The sequence below is a fragment of the Camelina sativa genome, chromosome 1 (assembly GCF_000633955.1).
Source record: "Camelina sativa cultivar DH55 chromosome 1, Cs, whole genome shotgun sequence".
In the NCBI taxonomy this organism is placed as follows: domain Eukaryota; kingdom Viridiplantae; phylum Streptophyta; class Magnoliopsida; order Brassicales; family Brassicaceae; genus Camelina; species Camelina sativa.
In genome coordinates, this window is record NC_025685.1 from 2,693,869 (window position 1) to 2,713,420 (window position 19,552).

General features: G+C 37.9%; 5 protein-coding genes, 1 non-coding gene and 1 pseudogene across 8 annotated transcripts; 3 read left to right on the plus strand and 4 right to left on the minus strand.

The window, feature by feature from the left end:
* On the plus strand, window positions 235–2,323 carry LOC104730733 (uncharacterized vacuolar membrane protein YML018C-like). Its single transcript, XM_010449974.2, has 3 exons — window positions 235–1,187; window positions 1,281–1,701; window positions 1,835–2,323. The coding sequence occupies exons 1-3, from the start codon at window positions 612–614 to the stop codon at window positions 2,158–2,160; spliced, it is 1,323 nt and encodes a 440-aa protein (XP_010448276.1). The 5' UTR covers window positions 235–611; the 3' UTR covers window positions 2,161–2,323.
* LOC104730572 (desumoylating isopeptidase 1) lies at window positions 2,303–4,219 on the minus strand. Of its 2 annotated transcripts, none has more exons than XM_010449794.2 (5): window positions 4,061–4,219; window positions 3,717–3,771; window positions 3,520–3,617; window positions 2,862–3,178; window positions 2,303–2,771 (listed from the first exon to the last, which is right to left on the minus strand). In XM_010449794.2, the coding sequence occupies exons 2-5, from the start codon at window positions 3,723–3,725 to the stop codon at window positions 2,383–2,385; spliced, it is 813 nt and encodes a 270-aa protein (XP_010448096.1). In that variant the 5' UTR covers window positions 3,726–3,771; window positions 4,061–4,219; the 3' UTR covers window positions 2,303–2,382. The 2 variants fall into 2 exon arrangements, with proteins under 2 accessions (XP_010448096.1, XP_010448167.1); XM_010449865.2 differs by having other exon boundaries at window positions 3,717–3,767; window positions 4,061–4,190.
* LOC104730826 (protein transport protein Sec24-like At3g07100) lies at window positions 4,609–10,359 on the minus strand. Of its 2 annotated transcripts, none has more exons than XM_010450159.2 (14): window positions 10,239–10,359; window positions 8,735–10,128; window positions 8,474–8,612; window positions 7,961–8,151; window positions 7,616–7,723; window positions 7,326–7,529; window positions 6,970–7,201; window positions 6,677–6,826; window positions 6,381–6,537; window positions 6,149–6,276; window positions 5,749–6,071; window positions 5,474–5,662; window positions 5,062–5,306; window positions 4,609–4,974 (listed from the first exon to the last, which is right to left on the minus strand). In XM_010450159.2, exons 2-13 carry the CDS (start codon window positions 9,830–9,832, stop codon window positions 5,076–5,078), a joined length of 3,150 nt encoding a protein of 1,049 aa, XP_010448461.1. In that variant the 5' UTR covers window positions 9,833–10,128; window positions 10,239–10,359; the 3' UTR covers window positions 4,609–4,974; window positions 5,062–5,075. The 2 variants fall into 2 exon arrangements, with proteins under 2 accessions (XP_010448461.1, XP_010448390.1); XM_010450088.2 differs by having other exon boundaries at window positions 8,735–10,140.
* On the minus strand, window positions 14,028–14,946 carry LOC104730980 (annotated as a pseudogene).
* Window positions 15,125–16,620, plus strand: LOC104731076 (60S ribosomal protein L13a-1). Its single transcript, XM_010450376.2, has 4 exons — window positions 15,125–15,513; window positions 15,819–15,935; window positions 16,045–16,132; window positions 16,348–16,620. The coding sequence occupies exons 1-4, from the start codon at window positions 15,242–15,244 to the stop codon at window positions 16,489–16,491; spliced, it is 621 nt and encodes a 206-aa protein (XP_010448678.1). The 5' UTR covers window positions 15,125–15,241; the 3' UTR covers window positions 16,492–16,620.
* TRNAS-UGA lies at window positions 16,802–16,883 on the minus strand. The gene has a single exon. It is a non-coding gene; the product is annotated as a tRNA-Ser (tRNA).
* On the plus strand, window positions 17,493–18,873 carry LOC104731168 (E3 ubiquitin-protein ligase RNF34-like). The gene has a single exon (XM_010450495.1). The coding sequence runs from the start codon at window positions 17,632–17,634 to the stop codon at window positions 18,724–18,726; it is 1,095 nt and encodes a 364-aa protein (XP_010448797.1). The 5' UTR covers window positions 17,493–17,631; the 3' UTR covers window positions 18,727–18,873.

The window sequence follows — 19,552 nt, forward strand, 5'->3', positions numbered from 1 at the left end:
CAGCATGGTCGAGATTGTACAGAGACTTTAACGGACTAAGCAAAACTACAACTATAGTCCTGGTAAAACCTGAAATCCAAGAAACAAAAACAACAAGGAAGCACCTTTATATAACAAAAACAAAAAAAGTCAAACCTAAGAGGCTTTTAAATATGATTGGGTCAATAATGGGCCTAGAAAAAGCCCATATTGAAGTTCAAACTCAAACATCAGCCCAAATCTCTCTCTCTTCTCTCTCTCTCGCTCTCTCTTTGGCGCTGTTTATCTGATTTCGCTACCTTTTTGTTGTTGTTTCCTTTGGTAAATAAATATCTGATTTTGCTTTTGAATCGCCATTGATTGAACAATTTGACGCCGATCTCAATATCTGCCGGTGGTGTGAAGGTACTAATCTTCACGTAGTGTCCTGTTTCCCGATCAATTGCTTTGGCTAGATCTTGCTCGTTTAAGCTTTATTTTGTTACCTGTGGGAAAAATTTGACGTCTTTGATTCATGGGTATTGAAGCATTGGTGGTTTAATGTATCATTGATCTCAATCAGTGAGATCGGTGAGCTCAAGTTCTGTTTTTTTTTTGTTTCCCTTTCCTTAATTGGGATTTTTTGAAGAGATATGTCAAGTAAAGCATGGAGATGGGTATTAGGGTTGATATACCTATTAGCAGTTGCCACGATTTGGATTGCAGCCAGTTTTGTAGTCCAGTCTGTGGTGGATGCTGGTGTTTCTCCGTTCTTGATCACTTTCATTTGTAATTCATTGTTCGTTATCTATCTTCCCCTTTTTGAGATCGGTCGGTATCTTGAAGATGCATATGGGAGTTTATTGTTTTGGAGAAACAAAAGGTCTCATTTGATGGAATTGGTCGAATCAGAGAAGGCTGTTTTGCTAGGACAAGATGTTTCAGGTGTGAAATCAGATGCATCTGAGAGTCTAGGGATTGTTGTGAGAGAGGAAGGCATTAGTGGTGAGGTTGGTGATGGAACTGAATCTGGATTGGAAAATATAAAGCTTGAGATTGATGCTAGTGTTAATGTCAGTGGTGAAGCCGGTGGTGTATGTAGCAAAGGATTAGATGAGAAGGGACGTTGGACACGGATGCGGGTTGCTAAAGTTAGCCTTATGATTTGTCCGTTTTGGTTTTTGGCACAGCTTACTTTCAATGTCTCTCTCAAGTACACAACAGTTACGGTAAGAACACATTGGAAACCCCCATCTTTTTTGCTCATTCTGTAAATCTGCTTGGCTGATGTTTGTTTTTTCTTTCATTGTTGTGAATTGCAGTCAAATACAATCTTAAGCAGTTCATCAAGCCTTTTCACCTTTCTGGTATCACTAGTATTCTTAGGCGAGAAGTTCACGTGGTTGAAACTCTTCAGTGTTCTTCTTTGTATGTCTGGGACCATAATTGTAAGTATGGGTGACTCAGAATCCAACTCTAATGCAATAGCTAAAAACCCTCTTTTGGGAGATATTCTTTCACTGATCTCAGCGGCGCTATACGCTGTCTACATCACTCTTATACGCAAAAAGCTTCCGGATGATGATGAAAGGAACGGTCGGGTCAGTATGGCTCAGTTCCTCGGGTTTCTGGGTCTCTTCAATTTCTTCATTTTCCTTCCTCCTGCTCTAATCCTCAACTTCACAAAGCGAGAACGCTTCAATGCACTAACCTTGAAACAATTTGGTCTAGTTGTTGGCAAAGGTATGCAAGCAGAGTCCCATTTTTCCGCCATCTCAACTCTAATGAAGCTATGGAGTTGATGGCGCAAGTGTTTGGGGCTGTTTGATGTTGGGATGCTGATTTGAACTGCTTGATGCGTGTTTTGGGGTTTCAGGTTTGTTAGATAATGTGCTTAGTGACTACCTATGGGCAAAAGCAGTACTATTGACAACAACCACAGTGGCAACAGCTGGGCTAACCATTCAGGTTCCATTGGCAGCTATTGTAGACAGCTTATCAGGGAACAAGCCAAGCTTCACCGATTACATTGGTGCTGCAGCTGTAATGGTTGGCTTTGCAGGAATCAATATTCCCTCAGAGATGTTTTGCAGGTCCAAAGAGACTGCTATTGAGCTGGAACCTGGGACGTCGTTCACAGACCCTCCTCAGATTGTGACGGATAGCGTAAGAGTAGATTCTTCAGAGATTGTAGTGACTTAATTGTTCCAAATTCAAGTACCACTAGTATATTTTTTTTAATCTTCTCCTCTTGTTTCCCGCTTTTACCCGTCGTTTTTTGGTTGTGATTAACTTATTGCTATGTAAATTGTCGAACATGATATACGAATATAGCTTGGGAAAATAGTAATAAAATCGTTCATCATTCTGGACTCAAATTCAATACAGTAAAAAGGAAAATGTTTCCTCTGCGTTATTATAGGACTAAGCAGATACATTGAGATGTCCGTATTTTTGCATAACTCTCTTTGTCGCCATAGCAGCTGCTTCACTTGCACGTAATGTGCCTTGTGCCATCAGAGCTGCAAACTCACGAGTGATCTCTTCTTGAATCTTGGTCCTAGCATCACCCAAGGGGTCCTCCTTCACCTTCTCTTCACTAGCTGACGGTGGAACAACAGGTGGCACTTTTACAGTTGCAGCAGAGGTATTTCCTTCCTCAGGCTTCAAAGACTCAATTTTTGGACCGGCATCTTTACTAAAAGCTCCAAAAGGTTGTGGCTGTGTCTGTGTCTGTGGCTGTGGCGTAAACTGTGGAACTTGAGGAACCGCACCAGCTTTTAGAGTTGTTTCGAGGCCTTGTAGCATAGGCACTGTAAAATGGTGGGAGATGGAAGTTAGATCAGTTATAGAGCTGAGCAAACCAGGAACAAATAAAGTGTCACGAGTTACCAGAGACTTACTTATAAGACCACCCATGGGGCTGTTTAGAACGTCATTGGGAAGCTGAAGAATGTAGTCCGGAATACCTTTACCCACCAAAAACTGAGAGACCTCGTTGCTGAAGTTGTTGCAGTTGTGAGTCAGTAAATTGTAGGACTCAGCGGTGTAACGAGGACTGATTTCTTCCAAATACATCTCGAAAACATCTTTAGGAACATGTGATAGACCCAACTCTATCGTTCGAATTGGTGTTCCATATGGAGTCCTTCCAACTGGCAAATGCTGAATTCCTCCTCCGAAGAAGTACTCGCTCCCATAAACAACAATTCCTGTGTGCCTGGGAAAAGGATACATAACTCGCATGTTATTGTACTGGTTTAAAACATTCAGGTATATACGATACATATCCAACTCAATCAAAGCGCAGGTTCATTTATATTACCCAAAGAAAACCAATTAAGAAGCATAAACACATTCAAGTATTCAACTACTCTTCAATTCATAACGTATACAGACAACATGCCAAAAATATCTAAAACTGGCCTACTTGCAACAATTCTTCAACAGTTAGATATCAATCAAACCTATGAAAAATATGGAGTTGAAGGCTTAGATAAGGTAATGGATTTACACGCTACAAACAATGAAAAAAACGTGATTGCCCAAGAGAGTACTCACCATACACCGTCGATAACTTTTCCCAAGAGTGATTGCGAGAGCTGGCGTGCCAAGCCTTGGCTTAGATCATAGACATTCAACGTAACCTTATGCGCTTCCTGAAACGTCACATATTTCACCACTTTCAAATCAAACTAAACAACGAGACAACGTTGATTAACTACACAAACCATTTATATGAGAAAAAAAAATCATACCTCAGCCATTCTTCCGAGTACAAAACTCTTAAAATCCTTGAAACAAGTAAACTACCTGAGAAAAAAAAAAAATTCAAAATCAAAATTCTCGCATAAACAAGATTTACAATCGCACAGATCTAACACCTGAGCTATAAATTTCCGCGAATAAGAATTCGAAAATCGACCTTGAAGAGCAAACAAATTCAGAAATTGGTTCCGTACAAAAAAAAAACAATAAAAGCATCTAACATCCACAAATAGAATAATCCAAATCTAGAAACCACGATGCTAAATCGGGAACACAAAATTGGTAAAAAAAAATTGATTGACTGAGATAAACGAGGGAGATGATGATCACGTACGCAAAACAAAAGAGCGTAAAATCGCCGCCGCACTTTCCCAGTAAGGTCGGAAAACTTTTGTCGATTTGCGCAAATCTGAAAGCTTTTCTTGGATAGCAATGGTTCAGAGAGAAACCTCTTTATAAAGGCAGATCGATTGGGAAAAATTCGAAGTATCCTCTACGACGTCGTGTTAAGCAACTTGACCCCCTTAAAGCCGACGACTGTCTTTATTCTGTAACCTTCTAGAATGTACCACCCAATGAGATATTGACACGTTTTTTCTCCTAACTTAAACCGTCCCCGTTACAACCGACCAGAATCGCCTTTTTCCCGCATTTAAAACAAGTCTAGTTGCTGTTTGNAAAAAAAAAAAAAAAAAAAAAAAAACAAGTCTAGTTGCTTTTCCCACAAAGCCAATAAAGTATTCGGTCAAAAGTTAATACATACAAAAATGGTATTTACCCGTTTTAGTCACACTTGTCTAAACAATTTCATCAGAATGTAAGGTTTTCACAACATTATTTAAAAATATATTAAAATTTGAAAAGAAGCCATGTTCTTGTTAATAACCCTAATTAAGATAGTAGATTCATGAACTGATACCTCCCAATATAAATTTAGAACAGACGCACAACAACAAGAAAAATCGAAAGAGAACAACAAAATAAAAGGCAACAAAAGATTGAAAAACGACTAATCTCATGGACAAAACAAAACCATTCTAGTTAGGCAAATAAAAAGCATATACTTGAGAAAATGTCTAACTGAAAACAAATGAAGAAAAATCCAAAGTAGCGCTTTTTTTTTCCCAAAACAACACATTATGGCTCAAGGAAGCTGGCGGTGCCATGACCCGGCTCTTTCACTAGGAGATTTTGTGCTCGAGACTTCTTCAATGGTTACAACGAGGTGCATCCTGGCACCCTACTTGTCTGAAAAATAAAACAGCTTCATATGATTCTGCACACTTCACATGTATTGGAACTGTTACGATAAGGAATGAAGGTTTTTTTCCTTACCATTGTGAGCTACCTTAGTTTTGTTGAATTTGGCGTTGAAGTTGCAAAATCCAATCAACATAACCACTCGAACCGCCCATCTGGTCCTCAATGAGATGTCTGAGGAGAAGGAAGCCTTCTCGGGGTTGTTCTCCTTGTCTCACTAGAAAACACATGGGATGATATGAGGGATCATTCTCCCTCAGTTTCTTTACCAAACTCATTAGCTTCTTTGACATCCCATTCCCTTGCTCTTGAAAGGTAACCTAAGAGACCCAACACCAAGTAAAACACACAGAATGTGATGTTTCAAAAATATAAAAAGCAAGGAACCAACATCATGAGAAGTACTAATGATGCATATAAATTGTTGGATGTAATCCCTGCTCGTATATGCATATGCAAGGATTCATGTGGATGAAATAATACATACCCTTGAGAGCTCTGCTGCAAAGTCATTCCCAAGAAGATTTTTCGCAATATCAGGTGAAAGCATCCGGCCAAACCACAAAACTAATCGAAAACCATCATCATAAATGTAAAGGCCTCTAGAATCCAAACTCTCTGCAGCCAGAGGCAACCTATTTGATACGTCCCTCAAGTCATCGTGGTCTGCTGATGGCTGCAAACATGTAAAATTCATATATCGTTTACGATTTCATGAACACTAATGTTTGATAATGGATATTGAGATAGAGGTACACAAACCTTTAAGAGCCATTCATCAACACGGATTAAATTGGGATACAAAAGCTTCAATAATTTTTTTACAGGCAGAGCCATCATGGTGAAGCCTGCCGCACAACGCTCATCAAGAGAAGCATCAGCAGGGCCACCTTGAAGAGGAGTGGACTTAATAATTGCCAATCCGTACAATGGCAAGAACTTCAAAGTCTCTGGGTATATTAATCTGGATCCCAACCGATGCTGCACCGCATGAAGATTACGATATTCTTTGAGGGCTTTAACAATCTTTTGCTGTATTGCATTCCGTGCATCATCCAATTTTGCGGACATAGATTTCTCAATTGCTGCAGAATTTAAATTGTTATTAAATAGTATCAAAGTAGCATATGATATATCAGAACAAAACTTGAATGTAGCCTACCTAATCTAGCATATAAAGAGACGATAGAACCAGTGTCTGCTTGTCTATACATCTCCCCAAGATCTGCAACCACCGGTGCAACAGATGTGTGGACCCTTATACGTCTCTCTCCGCAAGAAGCAGTATATCTTAGTTCTGTTTAAGGATTACTAAAAGCCACATGATGTGTTGTACCAGCTGAAATAAAACTTCAAACTCAAGTATGTTTAAAATATCAACTAATCAAGGATACAGCAAAGCGACTTGGAAATACACAGTCTGGGTTGTTAGCAATGTCTCTTCGAGAGAAAGCTGCATTGCATACGCTTTGTCACAGTCAACAGCAGGAAGAGCAAGCAGGTCAGTAGACCTTAGCATGAAGTTCCCATGGTAAGACGTGAAACGAATTCCTGCATGCAAAATATATAAGATCACATGTAGCATACCAAAGTATTTAGCAATTATTGAAACAGCAGGTAGCAAAATGAATATTGTCTAATAATTAACTATTAAACCTTTTTTTTTTTTAACCAAAATTAACTATTAAACCTTTTCCACATCTTATTCGCATAACCGCCTCCCACGCAGTTTCCCTTGTAAGGTCTCTAGCCAGCTCGTGTCTTAACTTATCTCCATGAACAGATGATTGGAAACCTGGATAATAGTACACCTGTCCTCCAGTGTATTTTGCCAGAGTCCCTACAGAAACCAAAGAATTAAAATTACAGGCTCATCTTTTAGAACAGCAATTTTCAAGAGGGACACTACTAACTATCACCCATGACTCCAGACACCTGAGATAAACATCAACTGATAACCATAACGTATTAACGTTCACATACCTAAGGAGGCAATATCAGTGTACTTATCACTGAATGCATAAACATTAATTCCTATTTGGAACTTGGTACAATCGGCAGCCATTTGCTTATAGAAGGGGTCTTCAGCTACCCTTAATGCATATTCTTTGTCAGTTCCATAGACACGAGGATCATCTCCCCGTAACTTTAACCGCCCAGCACCAAGAGAAGGTAACGAGTTCTGGAAAATTAGCAACTTGCCCCCAAGTTGGTTCTGAAATAGAGAGAGAAACAGAGTCAACAAACTGAACCCAATTTCAAATAAAGATCCATATAGGACACGTAACATCAAATGAATTATGTAATAATTATTTTGACATGGCAGGATAGTAACTAACCATAACCATAAATGCCGCTCTGAGCGCCGGACCAAAAGCCGATTCCACATTGACATTATCTTGGAACATCATAGGTAGACTGTCTAAAAAGGCTTCCACCACAGTTCTAGATTCAGATAGATTGACAAGGAGATCATCTGGCAATGGGAGAAATATATCATCCAGATCCGTTACAACCATCATCTGCGGCTGGCTCAAAGATGACTGCATCACGAAGGTCCACATATAATAAATCATGGAAGCAAAATAATTACAAAACAAAAGTTCCTGTGTGTTCACAATTCTCTAACCTTCATGTTGTAAAAATGTAAAGTGCTGTCATAGGTGATAAATCCAATTTGAGTTCTAGGATAACCAGGCAGATTATCCAAACAAGACTTAATCGTCTGAGCAACAACCTGCGAAAGGAGCAAAAATGTCAGTGTAAGATCTACAATTAGGAAAGCTTCCCATCTTAAAGAGACAGACAGAGAGAGAGAGAAAGAGAGAGAGAGAGCATCTAAGTTAGACAAAGAAACAGGAGCGGTATAGATGATACATTTGTACGTAGTGTATTCAGATAATATCACACACGAATTATAAGTTACTAACTATGGAACAATAATGAATACTGTTTCCACATCGATCATCCTTACCTCAAGCATCCCACTTTTAGTAGCCGAAATTGAAACATCAATGAGGAAGAAGTAGATAGGTGGCATCGGAGGCCGAACCATGTATTCAGTTGGAGCTATGATTTCCACACTGCCCTTAGTCAGCTCAGGCCGTTGATCCATATCCATTCTTCGGCCATTAGCATCCAAATGTGAGAAGTATTCACCAGGCACTGAACAAGAAATTTAACCCATAACTATGAATAATCATCTAATTAACATATGTCTGAAAGTATTGAAGATATGGCACCATCGAGCAAATGATTTAAAGAAAGAGAAAAGAGGATTCCATTGTGTTCATTTACAACAACCATAACAGTTCCTTGTAGCTTTCACCAGATTCATTTACGATAATTCTACTAAGAATAATTATCAAATAGCCGTTCCCCATCAAGAAAAACCAGAGAAAGAACACAACAAATAACTTAAGCAAACAGAAATTATGTTCTATAGCACCTTGTTCAACAAAGCAATTCTTAGAATTTGAAAAATTACCATCATTAAGCATAGAACAGATATTACACCGCCACTTTCTTCCAGAATCTGTAAAAGTCACATAAGGATTCACATAGGTACGGCATCTTCTGCAGCGGATGATGCCAGTTGAACCAAAATCAATTAGCGGTACTTCCTCCTGAACAGATAAAATGACAATTTGAACCCCAAAAAACAGGCAAAGTTATTTGTGGCTATATATAACACTAGAAGAGTTCCAGATAATAATAAAAAAAAACAAGAAAGAATCTAGTAACTAACCCCTTCAGGAGTCTCTGCAAGTGGACAAACCACTGCTCCTAGAGGTAAATGCCACCTCGAAGCCAGAGACTGGGAATTCGGAATAGCACTAGTCGTCAGTCGAAGATATCTAGAATGGCAATTCATGGGATACATTTCAGCAAATGAATTTGGCTCCACGTCACCGTCCAATGGCCTTGGGAATGATCTATGATCAAGTCCTGGCTCCATCGATCCAGGAATAGATGCAAGAGATAGCGAATTGAAATCTTCAACCAAGCCTTGAACGTTACTTGTAGGAGGTGCATAGCTTGGATGCAGATTCTGCTGTGCTACTATATTTGGTCGCTGAGCAAAACCTCCTGTATGAGGAGGATATGATGAGACTGGAGGAGGTCCTGGAGGACCCTGAGATGACTGGAATGGCATCGGAGGAGGCTGTGAGACCTGCTTGCTCGGATAACCAGGAAAAGATGGCTGTGAACCTCCCACACCAGGATAAGACGGAGTGACTGGAGGCATCGACTGTTGAAAACCAGGCCTGGCAGCCATATTAAAATCTGCAGGAGATGGGGAAGCATTGGCTCCAGGTAGCCCAGATGTCGTACTTTGTGGCGGAGGTCCCATTGTTACAGGCGCCATCGGTTGTTGCTGTGGGCGAAGAGACATTGGAGGGGAAAAGTGACCAGCAAGAGTTTGAGGAGGACCCTGAGGGGGAGGGTTCTGTGTAGTCGGGAATGGCGGAGATGGAAAACGCTGAAAAGGGGCAGCACCAGGAGGAGGAGGAGGAGGAGGAGGAGGACCATATGCTGTTGAAGGAAACGAATTAGATGAAGGGGGTGGAGGTCTACTCCCAGGAATCTGAGAAACGAAAGGAGAAGGTTGGGCAGGCCTCATCGCACCCACTTGTGGAGCTGGAGGAGGACCAGAAGGTGTGAAAGGTCTTATAGGTTGGGATGCAGATGGGGGAAAAGGTCTAAAGCCAACCGCATCTGATCCAGTGGGTGGTCCACCGGACGGAGGAGGGATCCCTGGCGGCGGAGCAGATGCGTATGGGGAAGAGGACGGGGCAGGTCTAGCTGGAAATTTTGGATAGCCCTTATTATTCTCCGTACCCATTATTGATTACAAATTAGCACCACCTAGTTATAGCCAAAGAGGACCAGATCAAATACAATTCCAGATTCTCTCCGATGAGTACCTAAGAATCAGATTCGTTCACGGAAGCTCCGTATCATCTGGAATATAACTAGTGTACTTCTCTAACAAAGTGCCGACCTCGACCTCCGACAGATCCGCCTATTTAAAATCGGTAGAGCTTTCTCAAAATTGGGTAACTTAAGCTTTTTAATCCTTCTTGAGCAAGACGATCTAACCAGTCCCTCTTCAGGTAAGTGAGAATTCCCTCCCTTGATCTGAAAAAAAATCTGAAAGATCTGGATCAATTTACCATTGAAGACGAGCTTAAAAAAGTTATACATTAAGATCAATATATAATAATCAGAGCAAAGACGACGACGACTACCTCAAGTTGAAGAAACTGCGCAGCAACGGAACTGATTGATTCTATACAGCGATCCGACTTTATTAGATCGTCTGACCCTAAGAAGATTTCGACACGGAATTGGAGAACCACCTAGCGCTGCGAAAGTGACGATGTCTTTTATTATGGGCCACTTATTGGGCTTTACGCTTTCGTATCTTTTGAGCCTATTTAACACTTTCTACCAATGCTCAAGTCACTACACCAATAAAATTTTGACAAATCAATAAAACCAATTTCTTTAAAAATATATATATATATATTATTATATAAACTTTCACGACAAAATTAGTCATTAATAAAATCATGACACGTGCCAATTATATCATTTAGATGTTAACATATGTTAATTCATTATTAAATGTGTTTTTTGTCAACCATTGAACCACAACAAGCCGGCCCATTAGCCTAATTCCTACATTTGTTGGGAGCGGGAATCGATCTCTGGTGTGATGGTGTTTTGTGCATTAAAGACTTACCATTGACCACTGCATTAAAGTCACTTCACCAATTCGTTATTAAATTTAAAAAAAAATGTAAAAATTCTAAACCTAATCTAAAAAAGTTTTATATTAAAGTAAATAGATAAAATAGAACTTAATTTTCAATATCGTGACACGTGTCAATTATATCATTCAGATGTTGACACATGTCAATTCATTATTAAAATTTTAAAAAATAAAAATGTAAAAATTCTAAACCTAATCTAAAAAGGTTTTATATTAAAGTAAATAGATAAAATAAAACTTAATTTTCTAGATCGTGACATGTGTCAATTATATCATTTAGATGTTGACACATGTCAATTCATTATTAAAATTTTAAAAAATATAAAAATGTAAAAATTCTAAAACTAATCTAAAAAGTTTTTATATTAAAGTAAATAGATAAAATAAAACTTAATTTTATTTAAAATCTAATTATAAGATAAATTTATATATATATATACCATAAAATTCAAAATTATAATATTTTTTACTTATTTTAATTTTTAGTTGTTATATTACAATAAAAATATTACTTTTTATATAAGATAAAAAATGATTGTGAAAATTATATAATTAGTTATTGTTTCTAAAAAACGTAAATACTCACCTTTACACAAAGAAAAAGATTCTTGAAGTAAAAAAAAACAATAGATGGTCTCATATTTTTTTCATCAATCAAATAATTTATTCAAAAGACTGTTATTGTAAGATATATGATAGGAGTATGTAAAATTAATGTATGCGCTTTTATAACTATAAAAGTGTTAAAGTGAAGAGACATATAACATGTTATTTAATGTGTTCATAAAGACAATTTGTTGGTCCTTACGACAATTTGTTGGTAATAATTAAGATTAAAGAGTATATTTTAACATTAAAATATATTTGTGTGTACAAATAAACTTTTAGTGATAATATAGACAATAGATTTGTAAATGGATATACATTAGTGTATTATAGCAAAAAAAAAACAACTATTTTCTATAACTAAAAGCTTATCTCTTTACTTTTATACATTGTTTTTACTTACGAAAAGAATGAAATATATATTCTTTGTTAAATTAAATTAAATTTTAATATTTTTGAACTCTTCTACAACTATTTTCTTTAAATAAAAGTGTATCTATTTTTTTTTCAACCAAACAATAAAGTAAAAGGAATTTTCTCGGTTAGTTTCCCATGCTAGAGGAAAGGGTTTACAAAATAAACTTCAGTGATAAGAGAATGCGAAGCACGGACAAGACAATCCGCCTTCAAATTGTCGCATGCGCGATCCAATAGATGGAGAATAGTGAAAAAAAACTCCAGTGAATTAAACTCATCGAGCAAGTTGAAAAGGGATAGCCAATATTCATGGGAATGCACCATAGTGAGTAACTCAGCACGTATCCGCTCCATGGCCCACAACAACGTTTCTAACTCTGAATACAGGGGGGGAGGGGCTCCATCTTAGACACTTGGCCCCCAACAACAAGGTTCGCTCCTCACCAACGCAACACCACCAGCCCAATCATGAATGCTCATTTGTTTCTTTCCAAGAACCATCAATTTGACAACAAGGTGAAGAAACCTGGACATTCGAGGACGGAGATGGAGCCGATATGACCGCCGTAAAATATAGCGCCTCTTCCTAAGCTAACTTATCGCCCAAAGCCTGAGCAATTATATCATTCGTCTCGATCTCTAAACCTTAATTGTTTTTTTATGGCCTTCCAGATTGTCCATAAAAATCATGGTAATTGAAAAAGTTGATCAGGATCACCCTGTCCCTGTTGAGAGACATCCCTCCAGAAAACAAAATCCAAGTTTGAGTACACCGACTCATATGGAAAACTCTCTGATGAGACCGGAGTTAAAGATAAATCTTAAAGTTCCCACGAGTGAGACTATTCAAAGAAAAATGCGATTAATAGTCTCAATCGTAGAGTCGCACCTTTTAAACAAGATATTTACATTGGACACCTCCGTATATATTTACTTTTATAAATAGTTTTACTTACTAAAAATATTTATTTTATATTCTTTGTTAAATTTTATTTTATTTTAAAAACTCTAAACCCGCGCATCAGACGGGTCTTAATGTAGTACATTATAAAGAAGATAAAACAATCAATCAATAACAACTGCCTACGTTTTGATATCTACAAGTGGTTGCAAGAAATGCAAGGATGGGCAACAATATTTGACAACATCATGTTCCCATGGACATCAAGGCGATCGAATCAACTAGCTGATAAACTAGATAAATCCCATAAATTTATGAACTCAGAATTTATTCTGCATTACTTAATACCACTATGTATCTATTCTGATTTCAACTCTGTACATGTTAACAATTGATATTAATGCAGTTTAATTATAAGGGTTAAAAAAAAAGATAAAACAAAAAAGAGATCATGGAGAGAAATAAAAAACAGAAATCAATATCACATAAATAAATAAAAAAATAATTACAGTGTGAGAATAAATTATTGTTTTAAAAATAAAAATGAGATCCTGGTAAAAAGAGAAAACAAAAAAATTAACATCAATATCTATTTCAACTAATTTACATATAACGGCAGCATACTCCTTTCTCAGCAAAATAATATCAGTTATGAATGAAGACGATTATTTGGTACTTATTGGTCAACATCATTTTGTATAAGTTGTCAATAATTGCAATTTTCTTCTTATCAGTTTTCTTTGTTGGCTATTGATTTTGTGAACATAGTTTACATGAGAATCTGAGGGAAGCTTGGTATATATACATATATATATATATAGAAGACACATGCAGGCTTCGATTTAAAAGTTTCGTGGAAAATATATTCGGAAGAAGAACACTTTTACAGAGCAAATCGTGTAGCAAAAAATGCCTGGATCATGACCAAGTCAAGGTAATAATTGTTGAACACAGAGAGTTGTGTATAGGATACAAGATTCAAAATTCTTTACCTTTCTTAGGCAGTGTACTCATGATCGGTTTTTTGATACTAGTTGTTTCCTATTTGAGCCTATTTAACACTTTTCTAGAATTTTTAAAATTAGCCATGTTTTTATGAGATCTGATATTCTGATGTATATGTTTTTCGGAATGAATTTTGTTTGTTTTGTTTTGGATGTTATATAAGAGTGATTTATCTAGGTTTGATGATTGTCAAGACAACTACCGATCGAGTCTTAGACCACAACTGTGCACGACATTTGATGTTATAAGTTATTATAACTATCCGGAAAATCAGAAGGAACATAATGCATGACTGTGACATACCCATGCTTTTTAAGGGTAATGTCACTTTTACAATTAAAATGTCTTGTACAGAACAATACAGAGGAACGTAAAAGCAAATTAGTTCAACACATGTACACATCGATATTTTATAATTTGCCCCCGATCACCGTATCGATCCTTATAGAAAAGATGGATCAGTCTTTTTTTTTTTTTGATAACTAAGATGGATCAGTCTTTTTTTTTTCTTTTTCTTTTGGCTCTTAATAAAAAAGAACACCAAGAGCCAAACCTAAGATCAGAAGAGGAGCAAGAAACTGAAAGCGCTTAATCAACAACTCAGAGTTCTTGTTATCTTGAATCTGCTCGGTCTGCGTAGGAGTGGCAGTAATAGCAATATCATTGGCCTTGGTCGAGTCTATATCACCTACGTAAAACTCACTTAACATGATTTTGCAGATGAACTATGACCTACTTCCTCGAATTCATGAGTCGCATCTTTCCCTATAATTTAGTACAAAACATGTTTCATCACATGAGAATTCTCAAGAGTCTTCATCACCATGATGATTTCATCAAGTGATCATTAGCTTTTATTACCTGTAGCAAACAAGAGTACATCATCTCCACCAGGATGATCCTTCAAGAAATCCGTAACATCATAAACCTGTTTTTTTCACAATATAATTAACACAAACTGAAACTCGTTTAAACAAAGCTCTTGATACATAAGAAAAATGGAATTAAAAATAATTGTATTGGGGACCTTCCCGTCAATGAGGAGCCAACAGTCATGGCGGCTTCTATGCTGAGAAAGCTCCAATACGTTGAAAACTTTTCGATTTCCGGCCATATCCGATGTAGTCATACAATTTCAGGGGAATACAAATACTTATTTACCTGATACTCTGATTATTTGAAACTTGAAATTTGCACTGACATGACATGAATCGCTCACATATCGTATGAGTGAGTTTCCAGAATCCACGCATTGTCTGTCACACAACTCACGTAGGTGAAGTGTATCATATTTTCACCTTTTCTACTTTCACAACTGAACCCCTATATTTTATATTATTTTCCAAATCTACCTTTTTGCATTTAAAAATTTTGCAAAATAGAAAGTTGGGCCTGATTATATTAGACTACATTATCCAACGGCCAGTTCTATCGGCCCAATAAAGTGGTGCAAAATGCACACCGCAAAACCCTAATTTGAATAAGCTGCTCAGTTTTAATCACCCCCCGGAGGAGTTGCGGCTGATCAGAGCTGAGAGTGAAAGAAAATGGTGTCTGGATCAGGGATATGCGCGAAACGCGTGGTGGTTGATGCTCGTCACCACATGCTCGGTCGTTTGGGTTCGATTGTTGCAAAGGAGCTGCTCAATGGCCAGAAGGTTGTGGTTGTCCGGTGCGAGGAGATTTGTCTCTCCGGTGGACTTGTTCGTCAGAAGATGAAGTACATGAGATTCCTCCGCAAGCGTATGAACACTAAACCTTCTCACGGACCTATTCACTTCCGTGCTCCCTCCAAGATCTTCTGGCGTACCGTTCGCGGGTTCGTACATATATCTCCCTCTCCCTCTCTCTCTGTTTTTAGAATTTTCGAGCTCTGATTTTACGAAATTGGTACTGTGAATAATGTAGCTTGTGAAAACATGATATAGTGGAGTAGTAACTCGTATTTGGGCAGAGTAATGAATCTTAAATAAGAGTTGACATGATTTGATGGCTTTGTAGGTTATACAATTTGTAACACTTTTGAAAATATTTAAATTGAAATATGTGAATATCCCAATGGCGATTTGTTGTTGAATGTATTGGGTAGCTAACTTACTAGAACTTGTATTTTTTTGGTGGCAGTATGATTCCTCACAAGACTAAGCGTGGAGCTAATGCACTTGCTCGCTTGAAGGTTTTTGAAGGTGTTCCTACACCATACGACAAGGTCAAGAAGATGGTCATTCCTGACGCTCTCAAGTTTGTACTTTTACCCTTTCATTTTCATTTATTCTGTTTCTTTAATTTCTATTTACATGTATTTATGATCTCCTAAACGTGAATCTTCTTCCTCATCTATCTATATTAGGGTCTTGAGGCTGCAGGCTGGCCACAAATACTGTCTGTTGGGCCGCCTTTCTTCTGAAGTCGGGTGGAACCACTACGACACCATCAAGGTATGTTTCACTTCATCGTCAGTGTCTCTTGTCTGCTACTCGCATTTTACTCATGTGGACCTTTCTATTCCTAATCTGATCAAATGATTTGAGTTAGAAGGAGAGATAACATGCATACACCTCAGACATGTGTTGTTTTAAGATGTCATAGATACTTACATGGTTATAAGGAGAGATCGTAAGCTAATTGATGTGTGTTTAATTTTGATGAGCAGGAGTTGGAGAACAAGAGAAAGGAAAGAGCTCAAGTGGTTTATGAGAGAAAGAAGCAACTTAACAAACTCAGAGCTAAGGCCGAGAAGGTTGCTGAAGAGAAACTTGGATCTCAATTGGACGTTCTTGCACCAGTCAAGTACTGAATTCTATCAGTTTGTCGTTATTGAATGTTTTCACAAGTTTTGCTCCGACTTTATACTATTATATTACGACGTTTTGTTGTATGCGATTTTGACTTAGTTTATTTCTTGAGTTCGACTTTTGTCATGTTTTACCTCCAAAATGTTTTTTTGATTTTTATTTCCTCTGCATGTTTGTATCCTCTGAATCAGCAGTTTCATGCTGAAGTCTGAGAATCTCGCAGATTTCCTTATGCCAGTTACTTGAGCTATGTGTGTTACCGGAAAAAAACATTAAGTTGGCGAAGTTGAGGAAAAAAATTTAAAAAGTTATCGTCAACAGCAGGGTTCGAACCTGCGCGGGCGAAGCCCAACAGATTTCAAGTCTGTCTCCTTAACCACTCGGACATATTGACTGCGTTGTTCCATTTCTAAATGTCTAACCTAATATAGGATAGTTTTTATTTTATATCTCAGGTAAACTAAAATTCTGTACCAATCAGGGATTCACACAATTCACATGATACGGTCACAGGCATAGCTTCATATTCGAGGATACAACACTTTTTGTTATGTTATGAGCACCCAAATTCCTTCAAGTCAAACTAAAATAGTTATCCACAAAATTTCTTGAAAAGTGTATATTGTCCAAATCCCTTCAAGTCAAACTAACAGTTCTTTGTCGCTTCTGTACTTTTTCTTTTTTCCAACCATATACAAATATTACGTTCATCTCCACAAACCTCATTAAAACCAGTCACTCCTGTGTTTAAAACTTGATAAATCGCATTAATCAGAAAAATACAAATTTTGTAGGAAAAAAAACTTTCTATTATCCACGAAAAAAAATAATAGCGACATCCTTAATTTAGATAATTCTTTTTTTTACCTTAAGACTCGTTCTTCCTTACTCTTTCTTCTCCATACCAAAACAATTATACCCGCAAGTTTTCTTTCAATTTAAGGACGTAAACAAAAAAATTTAGAAGCAAAGTTTAAATGATAAAAAGATAAAAACACAAATTTTTCTGCCTTTTTTTTCCCTCCATTGGCAGAATACAGAAATCACATTTTCTTTTTGAAACAAAAATTCAATAAGCAAATGCGATGATTCATACTATCTAACTTCGATGCAAGAGGTAACATATAGATGCGTGGAGTTAAATGTCGGCGTTAAAGAGCCGTAGTAACTCGTTAGCCGGACTAAGTCTAGACGCTGTGCTTGGCGGCGACATCGTTATACAACAACCGTCATCTCCACCATCGCCACCACCTTTACCACAAAAAACTATTGTCCCGCACCGTCCTACAAGCCAAACGCTTTTAGATATCATACGTGAGGAATACGCCACCGAAGGTCACAAAGATCGTACCACGTGGCAAATTTTCCGTGAGAAGCTCCGTCTCAAACGAAGCGGTTCCGCTTGGACCTCGTCTCTTCATATCCCTGCTTCGGATATCCTTATCCCTAATCCCAAACACTTTGGAACAGCGTTACGGTCACACTCCGCCGGTTTAACCAACGTTAACATCCGAGAACTCGTTAACGTACTACCGATGTCTGATCCACCTGGTTCTTCAGGACGCGCTATGTTCACGCGCGGATCTTCAATGCGGGTCGGGTCGAGTAAAAACCACCCGGACGATTCGCCTGACATCAGCGTTTTAGGAGATGGACCACCGTCTAGGAGTTTTAAACCGCAGTTATCACGGCACGACTCGGTTAGAGATCACAGTGAGGGCGAAGAAGATAACAGACGCCGTCCTCCGATCGTCACGTTCGTGGAAGAGAGGCAGATGTCGGCGAGAGAAGCGGTTGCGGCTCAAGAAGCGGCGGAAGCGGAAGCTGCGGCGGCTGGTGGAAGCGAAGACGAAGATGATGATGACGACGATGAAGAGGAAGAAACAGAGGAGAATAAATCGTCTTCAGCTTCTGCACCGAAGCAGACAATGTCGTTGATGGATCTGTTGGAAGAGACAGATCGACAAATGGGATTAACAGGATCAAGATACGCCATGGATGACGATGAAGAGTACGAAGAAGAAGAAGAAGATGAGAATTACGAGGAAGAAGGAGATGGTCACGGAGGAGGAGAAGGAGAGCTTAGTTGCTGCGCTTGCATGGTGAAAATCAAAGGCGCATCTTTCTCACCTTGTGGTCACACGTTTTGTAAGCTCTGTTCTAAAGAGCTTATGGCTCAGAAAGGTCATTGTCCTGTTTGCAGCAGCTTCGTCGTTGAGTTCCTTGAGATCTTTTAGATACAAACTTTTTGTTTATTTAATTTTGAAACTTTCTTTTTTGGTTTAATTGGGAAAAACTGTTACACCAAAGTAGTCCCAAATCTTTTATTAGACCATCTCTGTTTAAACTTTGAGCTTAGCAGTGGTTAACAAGTCGGTTTTGATGTGGACATTGGTCAGGTTGTCCCACACGGGTAGACACCATTCTTTTCTTGAACTGATTTTAGAAAGGTTTGAAGTTTCAACTCCTTTACAGATCTATATATACAGAAGGAACGAAGCCTTTATAAGGCTTTAACATCATTAACTTACGAGCAATTAACCCAGAGCTAGAAATCTCTTTCATCTTCACAACCTTTGATAACCAAACTTGGTGACAATAAAATGGCTGGAGACAAGAAAATGAAGCAGAGACACTTTATACCAGTCTCATACTTGAACGAGACATCCATTTCAAGATCTTCAAAATAACTTAATCAAAGTAGAAGAAGAGTTTGGGTTTTTGATCAACCAATGGGTGGCTTGACAAACCATTGGACCTGAAGATACTTATATCAGTACTATAACGTCTCAGCTCCAGTGGTGATCCAACAAAATTACATCAACAATTTCATTTAATAATCAAATTAGAGATGGAGGAATAGTCAATATAAAATAGATGACATTTTTTAAAATCCTAAACCGTTAATCAGATATATTATTATACACCAAAATCACATGTAGAAGACATTTCTCGAGAGAGTTGAAATAGAAACAGAAACTGCAAAATTCCAGAAATAGAAATGAAAGAGAGAGAGAGAGAGAGAGAGAGAGAGCAAGTGCAAGAAATCCCAATTTCGTCTTG

Coding starts and splice junctions, on each gene's coding strand:
- LOC104730733 (XM_010449974.2), top strand. CDS start 612: ATGTCAAGTAAAGCATGGAGATGGGTATTAGGGTTGATATACCTATTA. Junction 1,188..1,280: donor TCAAGTACACAACAGTTACG/GTAAGAACACAT, acceptor TGTGAATTGCAG/TCAAATACAATCTTAAGCAG. Junction 1,702..1,834: donor TGGTCTAGTTGTTGGCAAAG/GTATGCAAGCAG, acceptor TTGGGGTTTCAG/GTTTGTTAGATAATGTGCTT.
- LOC104730572 (XM_010449794.2), bottom strand. Junction 3,179..3,519: donor AAAGTTATCGACGGTGTATG/GTGAGTACTCTC, acceptor TCCTTTTCCCAG/GCACACAGGAATTGTTGTTT. Junction 2,772..2,861: donor CCCCATGGGTGGTCTTATAA/GTAAGTCTCTGG, acceptor ACCATTTTACAG/TGCCTATGCTACAAGGCCTC.
- LOC104730826 (XM_010450159.2), bottom strand. CDS start 9,832: ATGGGTACGGAGAATAATAAGGGCTATCCAAAATTTCCAGCTAGACCT. Junction 7,724..7,960: donor CTAAAAGTGGGATGCTTGAG/GTAAGGATGATC, acceptor CTCCTTTCGCAG/GTTGTTGCTCAGACGATTAA. Junction 6,072..6,148: donor CTCTTTATATGCTAGATTAG/GTAGGCTACATT, acceptor TAAATTCTGCAG/CAATTGAGAAATCTATGTCC.
- LOC104731076 (XM_010450376.2), top strand. CDS start 15,242: ATGGTGTCTGGATCAGGGATATGCGCGAAACGCGTGGTGGTTGATGCT. Junction 15,936..16,044: donor GTCATTCCTGACGCTCTCAA/GTTTGTACTTTT, acceptor TATCTATATTAG/GGTCTTGAGGCTGCAGGCTG. Junction 16,133..16,347: donor ACCACTACGACACCATCAAG/GTATGTTTCACT, acceptor TTTGATGAGCAG/GAGTTGGAGAACAAGAGAAA.
- LOC104731168 (XM_010450495.1), top strand. CDS start 17,632: ATGTCGGCGTTAAAGAGCCGTAGTAACTCGTTAGCCGGACTAAGTCTA.